At 42.3% G+C, this 16199-nt stretch overlaps 1 protein-coding gene across 2 annotated transcripts; it reads right to left on the minus strand.

Annotated features, from left to right (window-relative positions):
* Positions 1-5: 5 nt before the first annotated feature.
* On the minus strand, positions 6-9365 carry ACAT2 (acetyl-CoA acetyltransferase 2). 2 transcript variants are annotated; one of them, XM_051811093.1, is made up of 9 exons: positions 9128-9310; positions 8884-9018; positions 7507-7688; positions 6559-6676; positions 5660-5803; positions 3955-4077; positions 3099-3253; positions 987-1097; positions 6-408 (listed from the first exon to the last, which is right to left on the minus strand). In XM_051811093.1, the coding sequence occupies exons 1-9, from the start codon at positions 9174-9176 to the stop codon at positions 241-243; spliced, it is 1185 nt and encodes a 394-aa protein (XP_051667053.1). In that variant the 5' UTR covers positions 9177-9310; the 3' UTR covers positions 6-240. The 2 variants fall into 2 exon arrangements, with proteins under 2 accessions (XP_051667053.1, XP_051667054.1); XM_051811094.1 differs by lacking the exons at positions 6-408; positions 987-1097; positions 3099-3253 and adding an exon at positions 4900-5338 and having other exon boundaries at positions 3965-4077; positions 9128-9365.
* Positions 9366-16199: the final 6834 nt, after the last annotated feature.

The following is a 16199-nucleotide window of genomic DNA, read 5'->3' on the forward strand; positions in this document are numbered from 1 at the left end:
CTATTTTCTTGTGAACAAACTAATTTTTGAAAGCAAGGTTGGTCCTTGCACTGAGAACTTAAATTCTAGTATGTGTTAACAACCAGTCTCTGACAAGGCAGTGATTGAGTGGCAAAAAGTAATGGTGTAAGCTTATTTAATTTTAGGCAAAACAGACAACTGTGAGCTCCATTAGTAGAAGTTTATTAGTAAAATGTTTCAAAGCTAGTTAACGTTAGCTGTTCATTCATTCACTTGTGTTCATCGCTCAACGCACATGGCAATTCCCATTCCTCCTCCGATACAGAGAGCAGCAACACCACGTTTTCCGCCAGTTCGTTCCAGTGCGTGTAGAAGAGTTACAAGGATGCGACACCCAGAGGCACCAAGAGGGTGGCCAAGAGCAATAGCTCCCCCTTGGATATTAATCTTGGGGAGGAAAGAAAAAAAGAAAACCCAATATAGATGGTAAATCAAGAACATTTACCTAGCTTAGCTGACTTTCAACAGGAATGACTTAGCTGGATCTAGCCCTTTGATTACATGCAATCCTGAAACAACAAACACCACTTCACAGAGAAAGTGAACAGGGGTGAAACAGCTGTTAATCAGTATTTCTTCTGAAAGGACCCTGTCTCTGAAGATAACTGAGGTGAATTCAGGAATGGCTTTTTGCCATCACTGGAATAATACTGTGGCACAAACCACTTTCAGCATGTTCAAATTGTGAATTAATTACAAGTCTGCTCAAGCAGTTGCCTAGATTTGCATAAAAATCCACTGCAACAGAAGTTGTAATCTCTTCAACTGGGAAACTGTGCCTGCTAGCAAAGCTAGCTGATGGCATAGCACTGCAAAGAAATGCCTGCTGGGCCTCCTGTCCTACTTGCTTACAGCAATATGATTGCAAGAGGGCCATGCTCACCAATACAGTCCAGATGCACAGAATGGAACAAGTTTGCATTACAGGAGGCAAAGTAATTCCAGCCTACAAATATATTCATTACCTTTTCTAGATTTACTTTCAATTCTTTTGCTATTGCAACAGATAGTGATGCAAAGGCTTCATTAATTTCAAACAGGTCAACTTGTTCTAGAGTCCAGCTGGCTTTGTCAATCTGAAAAAAACAGCACAAGTAGAAGCTTATTATCTTTAAGGTTTTTTTAGCATCAGAGGAAGATTTTTAATAAGATTTAAATTGGGTAATTTAAAGCTACCACTTCTAAAAAGTTAAAGGAAAACAATTTTTTTATAGCCAGGGCTGATGACAGAATTCTTAAAGACAGACAAAATTTCAGTGTCAGCAGCAGTCGGTACAATGTGCTGTAATGTGCTGGCTGCTCATAAAAATCCTGACTAATTTTACACACATAGTGGCGGTGGGGCAATTATGGGGAATCAAACTGTTCATGATTCCCTTATTAGAACAAGTACTAGGCTGAAAAGTAGGCTTTAACAGAATAAAAGCAAGTTTTTCAGGACACAGTCAGACTATTATTATAGAGATTCCCTACTGAGTAAAGACTTCTATACAGGAAATAGTGAGGTGTCGATCATTAGCGTCGTGTAATTTGTACAGTCCTGCCTTTAAGTCTTAAGTTTCCATTTCAAGGAAGCTTTTCACAGGCAACTATTTTGGACGATGGTTTGGCTCATGTTTTCCCTTGAAAAACTTGTGATGCAATTGCCTGCTCTGGTACAGGCTTGGACATGTTTCAAGTGTGTACATTTTTACTTCCACTTTGTTTCTAACAGCAGTACTTTCTCAGCAGAATCATCTGCAGCAATGACGTTTTACAACCTAGGCTAGCCAGATGGGTACACCTCCAAGGCTACAGGCAAGGAGCAAGGCCTCTTTCTATAAAAGACAGTATGGAAACTGTTCTCCCTCTGGGAGAGGGTTAAAATACAGTATGTCATAAAACTAAAATGTATAACCTAGTCATTCTCTCACTATTTAGTGCTACAGTAAAAATCTGAAGAGGTAAACAGAGTATATGAAGGATGTGAAGTATTTGATAACACACATTACAAAGTTTACATTAAGAAGCAGTGTGCCCTTTTTCAGAGTACCTACGCAGTTATAGGTACTGTTAAATACAACTTGTCTGTACTACAATTTAAACTAAAACTGTATTGTATATGCATTTACAGCATTTTTGATTTAAAAGAACAGCTTGAGATCTGGTAAGAAAAAGCTTCAGCATTACAATTCTGAATTTCTTGTCAAAAGCCACAGAGCTTGGGTGAGTTCAAGTTAGCCTTCCATGTTGCCAGGACATTTCAGAGGTGAACAAAATAAGGCCTTTATGCAGTATTAAAAAAACTAAGAAGGAATACTGAAGCAAATCTGTTCTTAGTCGTACAAGAGTTCTTTTCATGCTCAATTTCATAGCGCAGTTTTAACAAATAATCAGCTGGGGTTGCCATGGGCTACGTCTTTATTAACAAGCAGCGTGGTACCATCAGGGCTGCTCACTGGGGTGTTCTGTTTGAGAAACTTGTCCTGTGGACTGAACCCTGAGCACATCAGTGGGTGCAGTAATGGTCCGAGCACATTAGATGTGGTTTTGGAGTGCACATTGTTCCGTTTGACCTGAAAGAAATCCAGTTTGTATGCTCCAACCTTTTTGCAGGACAAACTGAAACACAAAGGGCACCATCCCATTGCAGATGCACTCACTGGCCCTTCTCAGTGTTGTGCTGTCACAAATACAATCAGGCAATGATCTGAGAATTAACCTGGCCAGACACATTATCAGAACCATACCATGGCAGGACTGAATCATCACTAGGTTAGTAACACACACCCTTGAAATTTGACCTTTAGCCTCCAAGGTTGTCTAGGTGCCCTTCCACAAACCCGACTAGTTTATGCTCTAAACTCCATTCGGACACTTATACATTTGGGTTTTTTTCCAACAAGTAGGCACTAGCCTGGTGGCACTAGAAATCTTCATCTTACCTACTCTCCACTACTTTGAGTCTTATTTTCACTTAGTTTATTTTTTTCTACTAAGTTTTTCTCAGAACATAGAAAAACCAAGGCATCGCTGGAAAATGAAAAGCAATTACAAACAAGAGTTTTAATATAATAGTTAGACAGATTATTACTTACAGCTTTCCTTATTGCTGAAATGGGCCCTACTCCCATTATAGATGGATCTATGCCAGTCTGAGCCCAAGATACAATCCGAGCCAAAGGCATAAGACCTCTCCTAGCAGCTTCCGATTTCTTCATTAGAAGTACAGCTGCAGCTCCATCATTTAGACCTGTGGAATGACAAATAACTTGTATGTATTTGTTGGGCTTTTACTGTACCAGTTTTTCCTGCTTGCATAAGTTCACAATTTAGACGAAACAAAAATCACAAATATTTTATTGATTTAGGTCAGTACTGTTCAGATCAGCCAAGTCTGATCTCTGCCACGAACACTTAAAAGGGAACTTTTAATTATTGCTGGAAATGTGACACATTTGTGATTCTATTTGGAAAGCAGCAGGTGGAATAACTGACAATCTGAAAAAGAAGTACATCAGATTTCTTAGGTAGACTTTGGAAGAGGACAAGGGAAGAAGTTTCAAAGCTGCCTGTGGCAGTCTCACACCAGTAACATATTCAAACATGAATCATTCAGCTTTCCAGACCTGCAGTATCAGAAACCCCTAGACAGCTGCTTTTAAAAAGAAAGGATGTAGTTTCTATTCATTCCAGTCTATCAAATACTGATGTTAATCTTCAAAATCTTGTATTGTTTCATAGAAAACAAGCAAACAAAAGACAACTCATCTGTAAAGAAATCCTCCAGCACATCTAAAATTGAGTTCTACCTATGTTATCAAACACATTGCCATTTCCTGCAAAATACATTCAGCAGTACCCACAAGGCAGCCAAACCCCTTATAGAGACCCTGCCTTGAGCCACAGGCAGCTATTGTTCTTTTCCATTTCATTTTAGCCAGATGGACCAACCTGAAGCATTAGCTGCTGTTACTGTCCCAGTTCCATCTGTCAGGAAACAGGGCTTTAACTTTGCCATTGTTTCCAAGTTGCTCCCATGTCGAGGATGTTCATCTGTTTTAACTTCTATAGGACCTGCAAAACAGAGTGTCTAATAACACATCTCAAACAGAAAGCCAGTACAAATAACAAGCTGAGTGGGAATATACACCATATTCCTTTTAACCAACAAGCCATTCTTATGTCAGAGTCCAACTCAGTCCAGTTTAACAAACTGTTGTAACGCTCCAGCTCCTTCTAGCAGGGCAAACAGCTCAGGTTTCCTCAAGACAAACACTAGCAACTGAAATACTGGCTAGTTGTATAGAAGTCAATCTTGTTCTCACTGTTCCTAACCCAATAGCTTCTCTTCTGGCAGAAGGCTATATTTCAAATGACGCTTGTAGTAATCTTTTTACAAAGAGCAGCCAAGTGTCATTAAACATTATTATCTAAACTGGTGTCACGAAAGCCCTTCATTGGTTTATAACTGGCCTAAAGCCATGACTCTTCCTGCAGGATCTAGTCAATGCAAATGTTGAACAACTTTCTGGAAAATTCAGTTTTTACATCTACCTCACAAGTTGGTGGGGAATTCCCCTACTCTAGAAACAGACCTCTAGCTCCAGCACCATAATGGGCCTGTTTATATCCCTAAATAGAAGCACACCTAAATAGAAGCACACCTAATATAAGTAACTTCACCGAGTTAATTATTGTCATAGTGTATTGTACAAGGTGGGCAATGTCTGTCAGATCAACAAGACTATTTTTAAGTTTGGTGCAGCAGGAGCCTTAAAAAAAATGAAAAATACTGATTTTGGTACCATATCCCAGCCTATGTTAAGTCAGTGATTTGTCTAGGTAGTAGTCATGGCTGGGCTTTGCGAACGAAGATTTGGGAAGGGCTCTACCCACATTTGTTACAAGCGCGCTGGTGGCTAAAAAGGCCAATACGAGATAAGACAGGTCCGGTTGCAAAAGGCACAGCACAAAGACTCCTTAGGTGGTATATTCTGCAAGACACGATTCTTTCTGTGTTGTCTTTTCTCCTCGAAAGTGATCCTGTGTGCTTTCTCAAAGGAAGCAGCAGCATTAAAGATAGTGTGTCTCCAGACCTCCTGATTGGAGGCCAGAGTAGACCAGTTATGTTGATCAATCCGGCCAAGGCTGAGATGTTGTTTCAGGGAGTCCTTGTATCTCCTCTTCGGGGCTCCTCTCTTGCAGCAGCTAGTGGCAAGTTCACCATAAAGCAGGATCTTAGGGAGGCAGTGGTCCTTCATCCTTGAGATGTGTCCTGCCCAACGCAGCTGTGTTCTCAGCAACATGGCCTCAACACTCGTAAGTGCTGCCTGTTCTAGAACAGATGTATTAGTCACATAATCTGAGCAGTGAATGTTCAGGATTGTACGGAGACAGCATTGATGGAAGCGTTCTAGGAGTTCAGGTGATGGCGGTAGATGACCCATGATTTGGATCCATATAAAAAGAGTGACCCTGACCCATGATGATTTGTATTGTTTCTCTTCTTATTTAAAAATTATCCACTGAAAGCTGAAAACAGGCTACATACTTACAAAAAGGCTGTGTAAGTGGGAAATCATTAATTGATTATAGGAGACATAGTAGAAAACAGTTTTTTCTTTAAAATCACCTCTCATTATCTATTCACACCTACCTTTTTTAGAAGGTACAAGAACAGAAACAATTTCTTTTGTAAAATAGCCAGCTTTCTGTGCTGCCTCTGCCCTGTTTTGTGACTGTACAGCAAGTTGGTCTTGTTCCTCTCTGCTGACTTGCCACTGTTTGGCCACATTTTCAGCTGAAATAGGGACAAAGTGCAAACTGCCATCAGGAAATGCAAAAATCTTAAGATGTAAAATTGTAAGCACAAATGTAGTCATTAATGTTTGCTCTAGCAAGCAGCTGAGCTTGTTAAACAGTTTCCATTCTGACTTCCTCATTTTCTTTGTTCATGATGCTCATATTTTCTCTTGAGGGTGAAAATTTCTGTGTGGGATCTCCCAGATGTTATATCAAAATAAATAAAAATGCAAACAAGCTTTTCTAGTTTATTTCTTCTCTGGACTATTAAGATCAGTTCTTTCTACAGCTGCTTCAGAAGAGGGAACAGTTCTGAAGTTACTCTGTTTTCTAAGCAGGGTCTGAAAAAGCAGTTGGCTGACTATCTACCCAGGGTGCAATAACCTGAAGTTGTAGAACCATGTGTACCCGCAGGACACTACGTAATTCCCCCTAACTGTAAATCTGTGCTGCTAAGTGTTACAGTTACATACAGGGATCATTTTGTTTATTTTTTTTTCTGAAATTAAATTTCTCAGATGTGGAGGAGATTAGCCCATACAGAAAAAAACCCTAAAACAGTAGCTTTACAAACAAAATGGAAGATGCCTTCAATGTCTTTCAGTATAATGGATTTCTTTCTTTTTCATGATTACAACTTAAGGACAGCTTGTAACACCTTATTTGTAACTTCAGGTATCTGAAATTTCTCGTCAGTGAATTCTTTTTTCCTCCCCAGTTAAGCCTTTCCTTTTCTGGACTGTCATTACTTACCTGTTATACCCATATGATATTGATAAAAAGCATCTGTAAGGCCATCAAGGATTATAGTGTCTTGCAAGGAAGCCTCTCCCATTTTCACTCCAGCTCGCATGTGGACGACATGAGGAGCCTGCGAGAGGGTATTTCAAAAGGAGTCAGATGGTTTACATCTCTCGTGCACAATACTGCCAGACCACTGAAGAGAGAGACTCCTGCTTTGCTAGTAGCTACCCCAAATCCCAGTAGTCTTCCCAGCTGTCTGCTCTGCCTCTCCCTCCAAAGCCTGCCAGCTGGCATGTTGTTTGGCCTGTGCGTTCCCCCAGGAACAGATCATGGAGCAGCATTTCCTCTCCAGACTGAATCAATCGTCCCTGGGGCCACAAGGCCATGGGTCTCTCATCCTACCAGTCTGCTCTAGAGTGCCAACATCAGTCTCAGCACAGGCAGCTGAGCCCCAGCAGAAGAGGCCATCCCTTTCTCGGGCACCAGACCACCAGCCCAGGACCATTCCTGAATACAGCCTTGGGATGGACACCTTGAAATAAAACTGCTTTGCTTCCTTTCCAAGCTCAAATTGCTTGATGAACAATAACATTTTCAGTTATTCCTTCTCTGGGCTTCTTGCAACACAAAAAACCTGTCTATTGCCAGTTGTCACAGGCAAATCATTCAGAATAACAGGGTTAGATGGAAATGAAAATGGAATTTTAAGTGTGGTATGTATTTGCATGGCACCTTTTCAGTAGCTACAATATGAGGCCTTTTCCTTTTCTTATTTTTTTAAAGCACAGAACTGAAGTCAATTGTTGCATGTATAAATTCATTCGCAAGCAGAGAAATCACAGCTACTCTTTTGACCTGTCTCCCAAATGTCCGCCTACAAACACAGGGTTTCAACATAACTTAATGCTGTTTGCTCCCAGTAAGCCAGAACAATGTGAGTGCAATTCTTTGCTTTACCTTGCTCATACTTTCCATGCCTCCTGCAACCACGATGCTGGATTCTCCCATCAGTATGGACTGAGCAGCCAGACATACCGCTTTCAAGCCTGACCCACAGATCATCTGGCAGCTCCAGGCAGGCACAGAGTATGGGATTCCTGCAGCAACACTCGCCTGCCGGACGGGGTTCTGGCCAGCACCTGTGGGAACAGGCAGCATTTTATCTTTGTTCTTAAAAAATGAATGTTGGCCTCGTAGCTTTTTACAACAGTACCCCAATTCCACCAAAATTTAGAGCTTGCTCCTACTTTCAGTTGGTAGAGAAGTTCCCAGCAGTAATATGTAAACAGGAGTCTCTCTCATTTACACTGTTGATCAATAAATGCCTGTAAGATCAGGGATTTACTACAGCTAGTTTTACATCTGCCACTCTGCTTTTGATGGCAGGTCAGATGAAACACCCACTTCAGATTAGCGCTAGCCCACTGCACGTCTGTGAGATGATAGCTCATTTAAACTGCTACTTTAAACTCTTGCTGAAGAGTTTTTCTTTTGACATCTATACATCACCAGCAGACAATTTTCCCTAAAAGTTCACATGGAAACCAAAAGCACAGTTATACAAGAACAGTTTCTGAAAGCTTCCAGTCTTTGTTGTAATCCCGATGGATATAATAGGAGCGCTATATTCAAAGAAAAGAGTCTTTATCTGCATCTCCCCAGGCCAAAGTAATGTCGGCTCTTTATACGCAAAGAAATGGTTAAGGAGAGCACATCATTCAGCATGCTAAAAATATACAGGAATCTACTTCAGCTTTAAGTAAGACAAAAATATTTATTTCTATTATTTTCTTCCTCCATCTTTAAAACACAAACCTGTCCTATGACTCTGCTGATCAAACATGACCCTGTAACAAACAATTCAAACAATTTAAACAATTCCCTATCACCCGCATTTTCATTAAATCAAAATATTTGTCTCCGAGCAAATGGCATTACAGATCTTGCAGGTCGTTCTTGCAGATAAGCACAAATGCAGGTCTGGCTCTTAAAATTTCAGAGTTATCATTACTTAGGATGTTAAATTTAGGACCAGATTACCAAAGTGAGAGAAGGGATGCTGTAACAAAGAAAATAAACTGACATTCACACGCACACTGTTACCTGCTTCGGGGATTTAAAAACACCCCAAACTATCCTGCACCACATCCTTTCCAAAAACCCAGCAATGGGTTCGGTCACCCAGAGCACACGGAGAAGTGACCACGCTGCCACTCAAGCGCTTTAATAAGGAACCGCGTGTTTCTAATGGCAAGGGATAACGTCCTGGAAGATGAAACCTGAGCTGTTTCACTGGGGCAATCACGGAGAGATGCGGCCGTGGAGAGGGAGTACCTGCGGTGAGGACCTGCCCCAGGATCACCTCCGACACCTCCTCGGGGGCCAGCCCGGCCCGCCGCAGCACCTCCTTGATGACGGTGGCGCCCAGCTCGTGCGCGGGGAGCGCCGACAGCCCACCGTTGAAGGATCCTGGGAGAGAGGACACAGAGGGAGAGCGATCAGCACACGGACATCCGCCCAGCCCTGAGGGAAGCATCTGCCGCCCGGTCCCGGCGGGGCACCCGGCGCTGCCTCTCACCCACGGCGGTCCTGGCGGCGGACACGAAGACGACGGGGTCCGTGCTCATGGCGGCGGGGGCGGCGGAGCGGAGCGGGAACAGAACGGGCGGGAGCTGCAGCGGGAGCAATAGAGGGAACGGCAGCTAGGGCTGGAGCGAAAGCGCAGTCGGCGCCGGTCCCGCCCCTCCCGGCGGCTGGCGAGGGGCGGGAGGAAGGAGCCGGCGACGGGGATTCGTGGCCGGGCACCTGAGGAGAGCGCGGGGGCCGGGCGGGCGGTGGCGCGGCTGGGCCGGCCCCCGGGGCGATGGGGCGAGGGCGGCCTCAGCCGCCTCTTTCCAAGCTCCTTTCCAAGCTTCTTCCCAGCTCCTTCACGGGCGGGGCCGAAGAGAGGAGCGGCTCCGCTGGCCAGGCCGGGCCCGCTGCTGAGAGTCGGTCACTTCCCTGTGGCCCCTCCCGCGCACAGAGCCGGTGCCTGTTCCGCGTCCGCTGACAGCGTCGTCTACTTCTCTATAAAATAAAGCATGCGGATCAAATGCTCTGCTGTCACACTGAGGCTTTAAGGACTGTTTGTTTATTTCATGACGGCATTTCACGGGATCTGTACGAACAGGAAGAAGGAATAATAATTTGAATTAAACTGTGCAAAACTGCCTGTCGCTGGTTTGATCTGCTCGGCACCTGATGCCCAGAGATTACCAACACCCAACTCGGCCTTCTCGGCCTTTTCTTTTTTTTTGTTTCCTAAATTTAACAGAAGCCTAACATATATATGATGTATGTATTAGCATAAATAGTGCTTCGCCGCTGGCCTAAAAGCTGTTGCTGTCTGCCCTGCCCAAAGAGGCAAGCAGGGAGCTGCTCCCAGGCTGCCTGCACGGGAGGTGAGTGCTGCAGGGACAAAGCCGAGTTAGCCGAGGAGGACGCGGCGCTGGCCGCAGGAGGTCCTGGCATCCAGGGAGCTGGAAGGAGAGGAGGCGGCTGCAGCAGTGGTCGCAACCCTCAGCAGGACGGGCAGGCAGGAATGTCTCTCTGCCGGGAGATGTGTGTGGGAAGCCTAGAGATCCTTTTAGATATGTCTTACTGAAGAATAAGGTCAAAGGAGAGAACCGTGTGTCATAAGATTTCTTCCGTTACTTTGGCATTTCCAACTTTTAGCAAGAGAAGAATTCTCTTAGATATCTTTAGAAAGGAAATATCAGGAAAATCCTGTGGGCAGCCAAATATTTAGGTGGACTGATCTGCCAGTCTCTTAAGGATTCATTGGCAACAGGTGTGCAACACTGCTTTTCTTTAATGATGCTGTGCACTCAGAGGGGCTGATAACACTGACTAAAACCTCAGATTAGGTTTAAGTCTTTTCAAAAGGCTCACTGGTAAGCAATTAGTAGATCTAACATAGAAGCAAACCTCAGGAATATATGATTTTAAGCAATCCAGAGTGATTATTTTAGAAAAGTATCGTATGGTTCTGGAACAACCCTTTATGACTGAATGTAGGCCCTGCACATTTTCAAAATTCAGTAGAGAGTGAGTAATATAGACGTATGAGGGCAGGACACATACCAATATGTCATTCTTAATGCAATATTGACTGATTACAACTTAAAGTTTTCAATGCAAATACAAAATCAATAACATGAGATGAGCTCAGATTAACACTAAATGTTAGCAGGTGTTCAAAGTCCACAACCGACAACACACCTGAAGTAAGCCTGACAGCCAGGATTGTCTTGTATTTGAAACTTTACAAATATCACCATAAATACTAAATTGAACAATTCCCTCCCCACACTTCACTAACAGACAGAAAAAATTTGAATGTGAAGCAGCCCTAGGGACTTCAGGCGAGCTCACCCCAGTGAGCTGACCTGCTGCACCTTTGCTCTCAGCCCTAAATGGAACTGTTTTGTAAATCAAGACTAATGACGAACTAGCCTGCGATGTTGGGCCACCCTGAAAGGACAGAGATGAATTTTATCTTGGTATGTTTATCAGATCTGCAGTATGGTATTTACCTCTGCTTGGATGGTGTCCAGGATTGAGATCCAAACGGATAAAAGGGGCATGTAACAGAACAAAACAATGTAGCAATTGCACAAGGGCAAATAGTTACGAAACATGTATGGTACAGATCAAAGTTAAGTTATTTAAATGCAGAAAAAAACCCTAGTAAATGTGACTAGGCAGGTGTGGTTTTAAATTCAGTGTAGTTAATGAGCAGCATAATACACAACAGCAAACTACTGCCCTATGCTGGTACATTTTGACATTTCTTGGAAAATAGTTCTGTGAAATTAACTAAGTCAGTATAATTAGGACATCAATTCAGAACAGAATGCGTACCTGCTATCAGTAAAAGAGTAAGGCTACATTGCATTAAGTTTATTTATTACCTGGCTGTGAACACAATGAAATGGACTTATTCCTTCTTGGAAATATCAGAGTGCAAATATTTTGGCATTTTTATTTGGTAATGATGGCTCAGTTTTAATAGAAATAGGCTAAAATTTGGAGGATGTTAGTGTTCACAGATTTACTCTTCTGCTAAATAATTTTTTTCTAAATTTGACCTTTACAAAGAGCAATGTTGTTACCAAAATGTGAAACCCTTGCTTTTTACCATAAATCTGACACTCTGTTGGTGAATATTTACAAAAACAGTTTTGTTGGGGATGCGCCTTTTATAGGTAGAAACATAAGAACAATTACTTGAAATTAATAAATCTTGATATGAGGTAATTCTTTAATTTTTTTTGAAAATTAAATTTACCACTTTCCTGTAATAGTCAATTCTCTAGTCTTTAAAATCTTATACACAAATAGTGGTACTAATATCTGCTTAGGGCACTCAGGATTGCTGGACACCCTTAGTACCTTAAGGCTCTTCCTCATGTCTAGAAAGACAATTCATTCTTTGTCTACGTTTTCTTAGCAGTGGACTGACATTCAGTTTTCTATGGGTAGGTTCAGCACATAAGGCATGTCTCAAAGAACACACTCTTTTCCCATTGAGGACGAGATCTACATTTCCTAAACTCTCCAACCTCATTGACTGTGTCCTTGGAAATCAAGTTCCTGATAGGCAGAAAAATGTTCTTGGCTGCGTTAAGAGCAATCTGTGTTTTCCTGGAATCTATTTTTGTTAGGGAATGCTCATAATCTAATCTGTGTTTAATTAAAAAATGCTGGTTTTTCCTCAGACAGGAAAACATTTACACTATTAAAAATATCTGGGCCTTTCTATGGTTTTAAAAAAAAGTATAGTAAACCCCTGGGTTTATATCCTTAGCACCTAAATGCACACCTGTACTCCAAATATAAGCTGCGGTATTTATCAAGCATCCTCAAAAATGAGTCATAATTTGTTTGTAATTGAATTTGGATTGATTATCAGTCAGGGGATGCCTTCAGGAGAGGCTCTGGAGTTCACTCACTGGCGTGGTCAGACCTTAACATGAATAAAATTTCTGACCACTATGTGGCACGCACCAATTCACAGGTGTATGGGAGCATCACAAGTGCTGCAATCTGGGAAACAAAAGTTGCAAGTCAAATTGAGTCTAAGTAGCTGTACATTATCGTAATGCTGATTTTATATGTTTTCCTGGGGTCTTTTATATATATTTATGCACAAACACACACATACATATAAATTGGTAAAACATACTAGTAATTAAAAAAGAAATCCTTGTAAGAGGTTTCTGAAGAAGTTTAATTACTTCTTGATATAAATATGTAAGAAAAATATGTGATAATTCCACTGAGACCCTTAAAAGCATATTATCAGGGGATATAAAGACAGCATTAACCCTGCAGCCTAGTATTCAGGAAGCTTGTCTAAGAGAGGGAGAGTTCACCACTGTCAAATTTGGGCTTTATGCTGCCCAGATCTTTACCTACCCAAAGGACCTGTCTTTATCACTTTCTTCTCAGTGCAGCAATTGTACATTTTATCTTTCCCCCACACCTGTTGGCTATAGCAACCTTTCCAGTGTGCCTGAGAGCTCATTCTCTGCTCCAGCAGATGCACTGTGGTTTTGCCTTGCTCCATCTCCTATCCTTCCAAGTTAAGGACAGCCTCTGCAAGAGCCGACTGGCCTTTTTTTAGTTCCTGATATTTCAAAGTATTTTAAAACGCTGAGAAATTTATCTACAGCACTCCAAACAGTTTTTTTAATTTTGAAAAATGCTTTATCTTCCTTTTACCCTAATTCTTAGCTTTCCTGACCTGCAGACAAATTTTTCATAAGTGTTTTACACTAGGAAGCGTTTCCCTTGGAGCCTGCCTTTTCCTTGCCATGGCATGTCACCTGCCCTTGCCCATGGTGTGGGAATGGCCCACGTGTTCCCACAGGGGGTTTGGGGCCACTGCACTATTGGGGCCCCACATTGCTCCCCCTGCAGTCACCACTGGGGCCTCAGGAGTAGCCCACGCAGAGACATAGTGGAATGCAGACAGAAAAATGAGCCAAAAAAAAGAAGGGACAAACAGCATCCCTCTGAACTGAGAAGTGTTGTGGTGTTTGTGTTGTTACAACTGGCTTCCGTCTGAAACCAAAACCAGGCAGGTGAAAACAAGGAGGAGCCATCCAGTTAATTTAATTAAGTTAACAAGCAACATACTGTCATTAGAGGAACTGGGCTAGCTGTCCTGCTCACTCATTCGTAATCTGGTTCTTATTCTATCTTATCATTATAGGTGAATGAATATATGAAGTTTGCTTTTGTGTTGGTGCTTGGATAGATCATGATATGTCCTCTCATCTGGGGACTGACAATACTGCTGGGGGTTATGCTACCACCTATTACTTGAAAGCTTGACTAGTTAGAGGACTGGGCAATCACCAACCATAGGAAATTCAACAAGGGTAAGTGCCGAATTCTGGGATGAGGCAACCCTGGATGCTTGTACAGACTGGGGAATGAGATGCTGGAAAGCAGTGCTATGGAAAGGGACCTGGGGGTCCTGGTCTATGGCAAGTTGAATATGAGTCAGCAGTGCCCTGGCAGCCAGGAGGGCCAACTGTGTCCTGGGGGGACATCACACAAAGCATTAGCCTTACCTTGAATATCGTGTGCAGTTTTGGGCACCACAATATAAGAAAGATATTAAGCTACTAGAGAGTGTCCAAAGGAGGGCAACAAATATGGTGAAGGGCCTTGAGGGTAAGCTATATGAGGAGCAGCTGAGATCACTTGGTCTGTTGAGCCTGGAGGAGACTGAGGGGAGAATTCACTGCAGTCTACAACTTCCTTGTAAGGGGAAGAGGAGGGGCAGGCACTGATCCCGTGCTGTATCTGTGGTGACCAGTGACAGAACCTGAGGGAATGGTCTGAAGTTGTATCAAGGGAGGTCTAGGTTGATATTAGAAAAAGGTTCTTCACCCAGAGGGTGGTTGGGTGCTGGAAGAGGCTATCCAAGGAAGTGGTCACAGCACCCAGCCTGACAGCGTTAAAGAGTTTGAACAGCACATGATGTAACTCTTGGGGATGGTCCTGTGCAGGGCTAAGGGTTGGACTCTATGATCCTTGTGGGTCCTTTCCAACTCAGCATATTCTGTGATTCTGTAAAAAAGCAAAGTTACTCCAGTTACTATGCTGTAAACACAACCCAATGTGGGTGTCAACATATTTGTTCCAGTAGCACTAAAAAGTCCCAGATTAGTTCTCACTGTGTTATGGGATGTGAAAACAGAACAAAAGAGTATTTCAGTTAAATGTTCTCTTCTCAAAGGTATCAGAGGACTGGTTACCAAATTGCTGCCCTTATTTTCCTAAACAAAAATTATAGGTGTAGCCTGATAATACATGTATTAATATGAAGGCACAGAAGGAAGGCAGTCCAGACTAAGAAGCTGCCTGCCTCTTTCTCAGCTAGCATATTTCCCACAAATGTAATCTACACTTGTGAAGATAAATTTAAAATAACTACGTGTTGACAAGGGGTAAAAATGCAGGAATATTTTCTACATGCTTGTGAAGACAAACAATGGTGGAAGGTTTATCATCCTACACCTTACAGTGTATCTGAGTAGGCCTTTGTCTGTACTACTAAAAAGACTAAAAGACTCACAAAGGAGGCCCAGGTTCTGAATTTAACAAAAAGTAGCTAATCTCCAGACAAAATATTAGGAAATCTTCTGTTTAAATCACCACTAATACAGAGAAAATGTTGGGTAATTTATATACAAAATAGAAATATACAGAATAGAAGCAGCCCCCAAGTGTATATCTCCATCTACTTTATGTGGAAAAAGTTTTAATTTTTTTGTCCTGCATGGCTTATATGCATTTTTAGCATTGTAATGCTTACATCTGCACTCAGGAAAATCAAGCCAGTTTGCTATATTACTGTTCATATTGAAGCCTACTCTAATATTTCAGCGCCTCTTCCATGCCACCATATCCTGTGATGGTTCCATCTGTCAACTGGTATCTTGAATGCTTGAAACGAGTATCTGCAAGGAAAGCAGATGCAGGAGCATCTGAGTTGAAAGGGACTCACACGGATCGAGTCACACTCTGAAGTGAATGGCCCATGCAGGGAACGACACCAAAACCTTGGTGTTATTAGTGCTGCGCTCTAACTAACTGAGCTAATCTCAGTTGACAGAAAACACTGTACAGTAATCACAGGTTATCTTTTTTGACTTTAAAAATGAGGTAAGACTTCAAAGAAGTTTATTCAGGTCCTTTTTCCTTATGATCACCTTAGCTGGGGTAGCCATGTCAAATCACATGTAGCATGACTTGGGTTTCTGAATGTTTCAAACTCTCACTGAAATATCTGTGTATTCATACACACAACACACACACACATATCTGGTTGCCAGGAATCGTGCATTGGATTCTATACTGTAGTGAATATATTCTCTCTGCTACCAGTAACAGTCAGAGATTCCTGGAGCATCTTCAGCAGTGATGTAGCAAGTGACAATCAATTTCACCTACACAACCCAGGTGACAAACTAATTTAGCCTGCAGCAGCTTTACGACTTTGCCGGCAAGAGGGAAGAGTATTTACCTGTCCTAATAGCATTGCTTGAGAAATCATGGATAGTAAGAAAGAAGGGTAAACTTTAAAATCGATT

The sequence above is a fragment of the Manacus candei genome, unplaced genomic scaffold, assembly GCF_025592945.1.
Source record: "Manacus candei isolate 608988 ecotype Guabito, Panama unplaced genomic scaffold, ASM2559294v1 h1tg000081l, whole genome shotgun sequence".
Lineage (NCBI taxonomy): Eukaryota > Metazoa > Chordata > Aves > Passeriformes > Pipridae > Manacus > Manacus candei.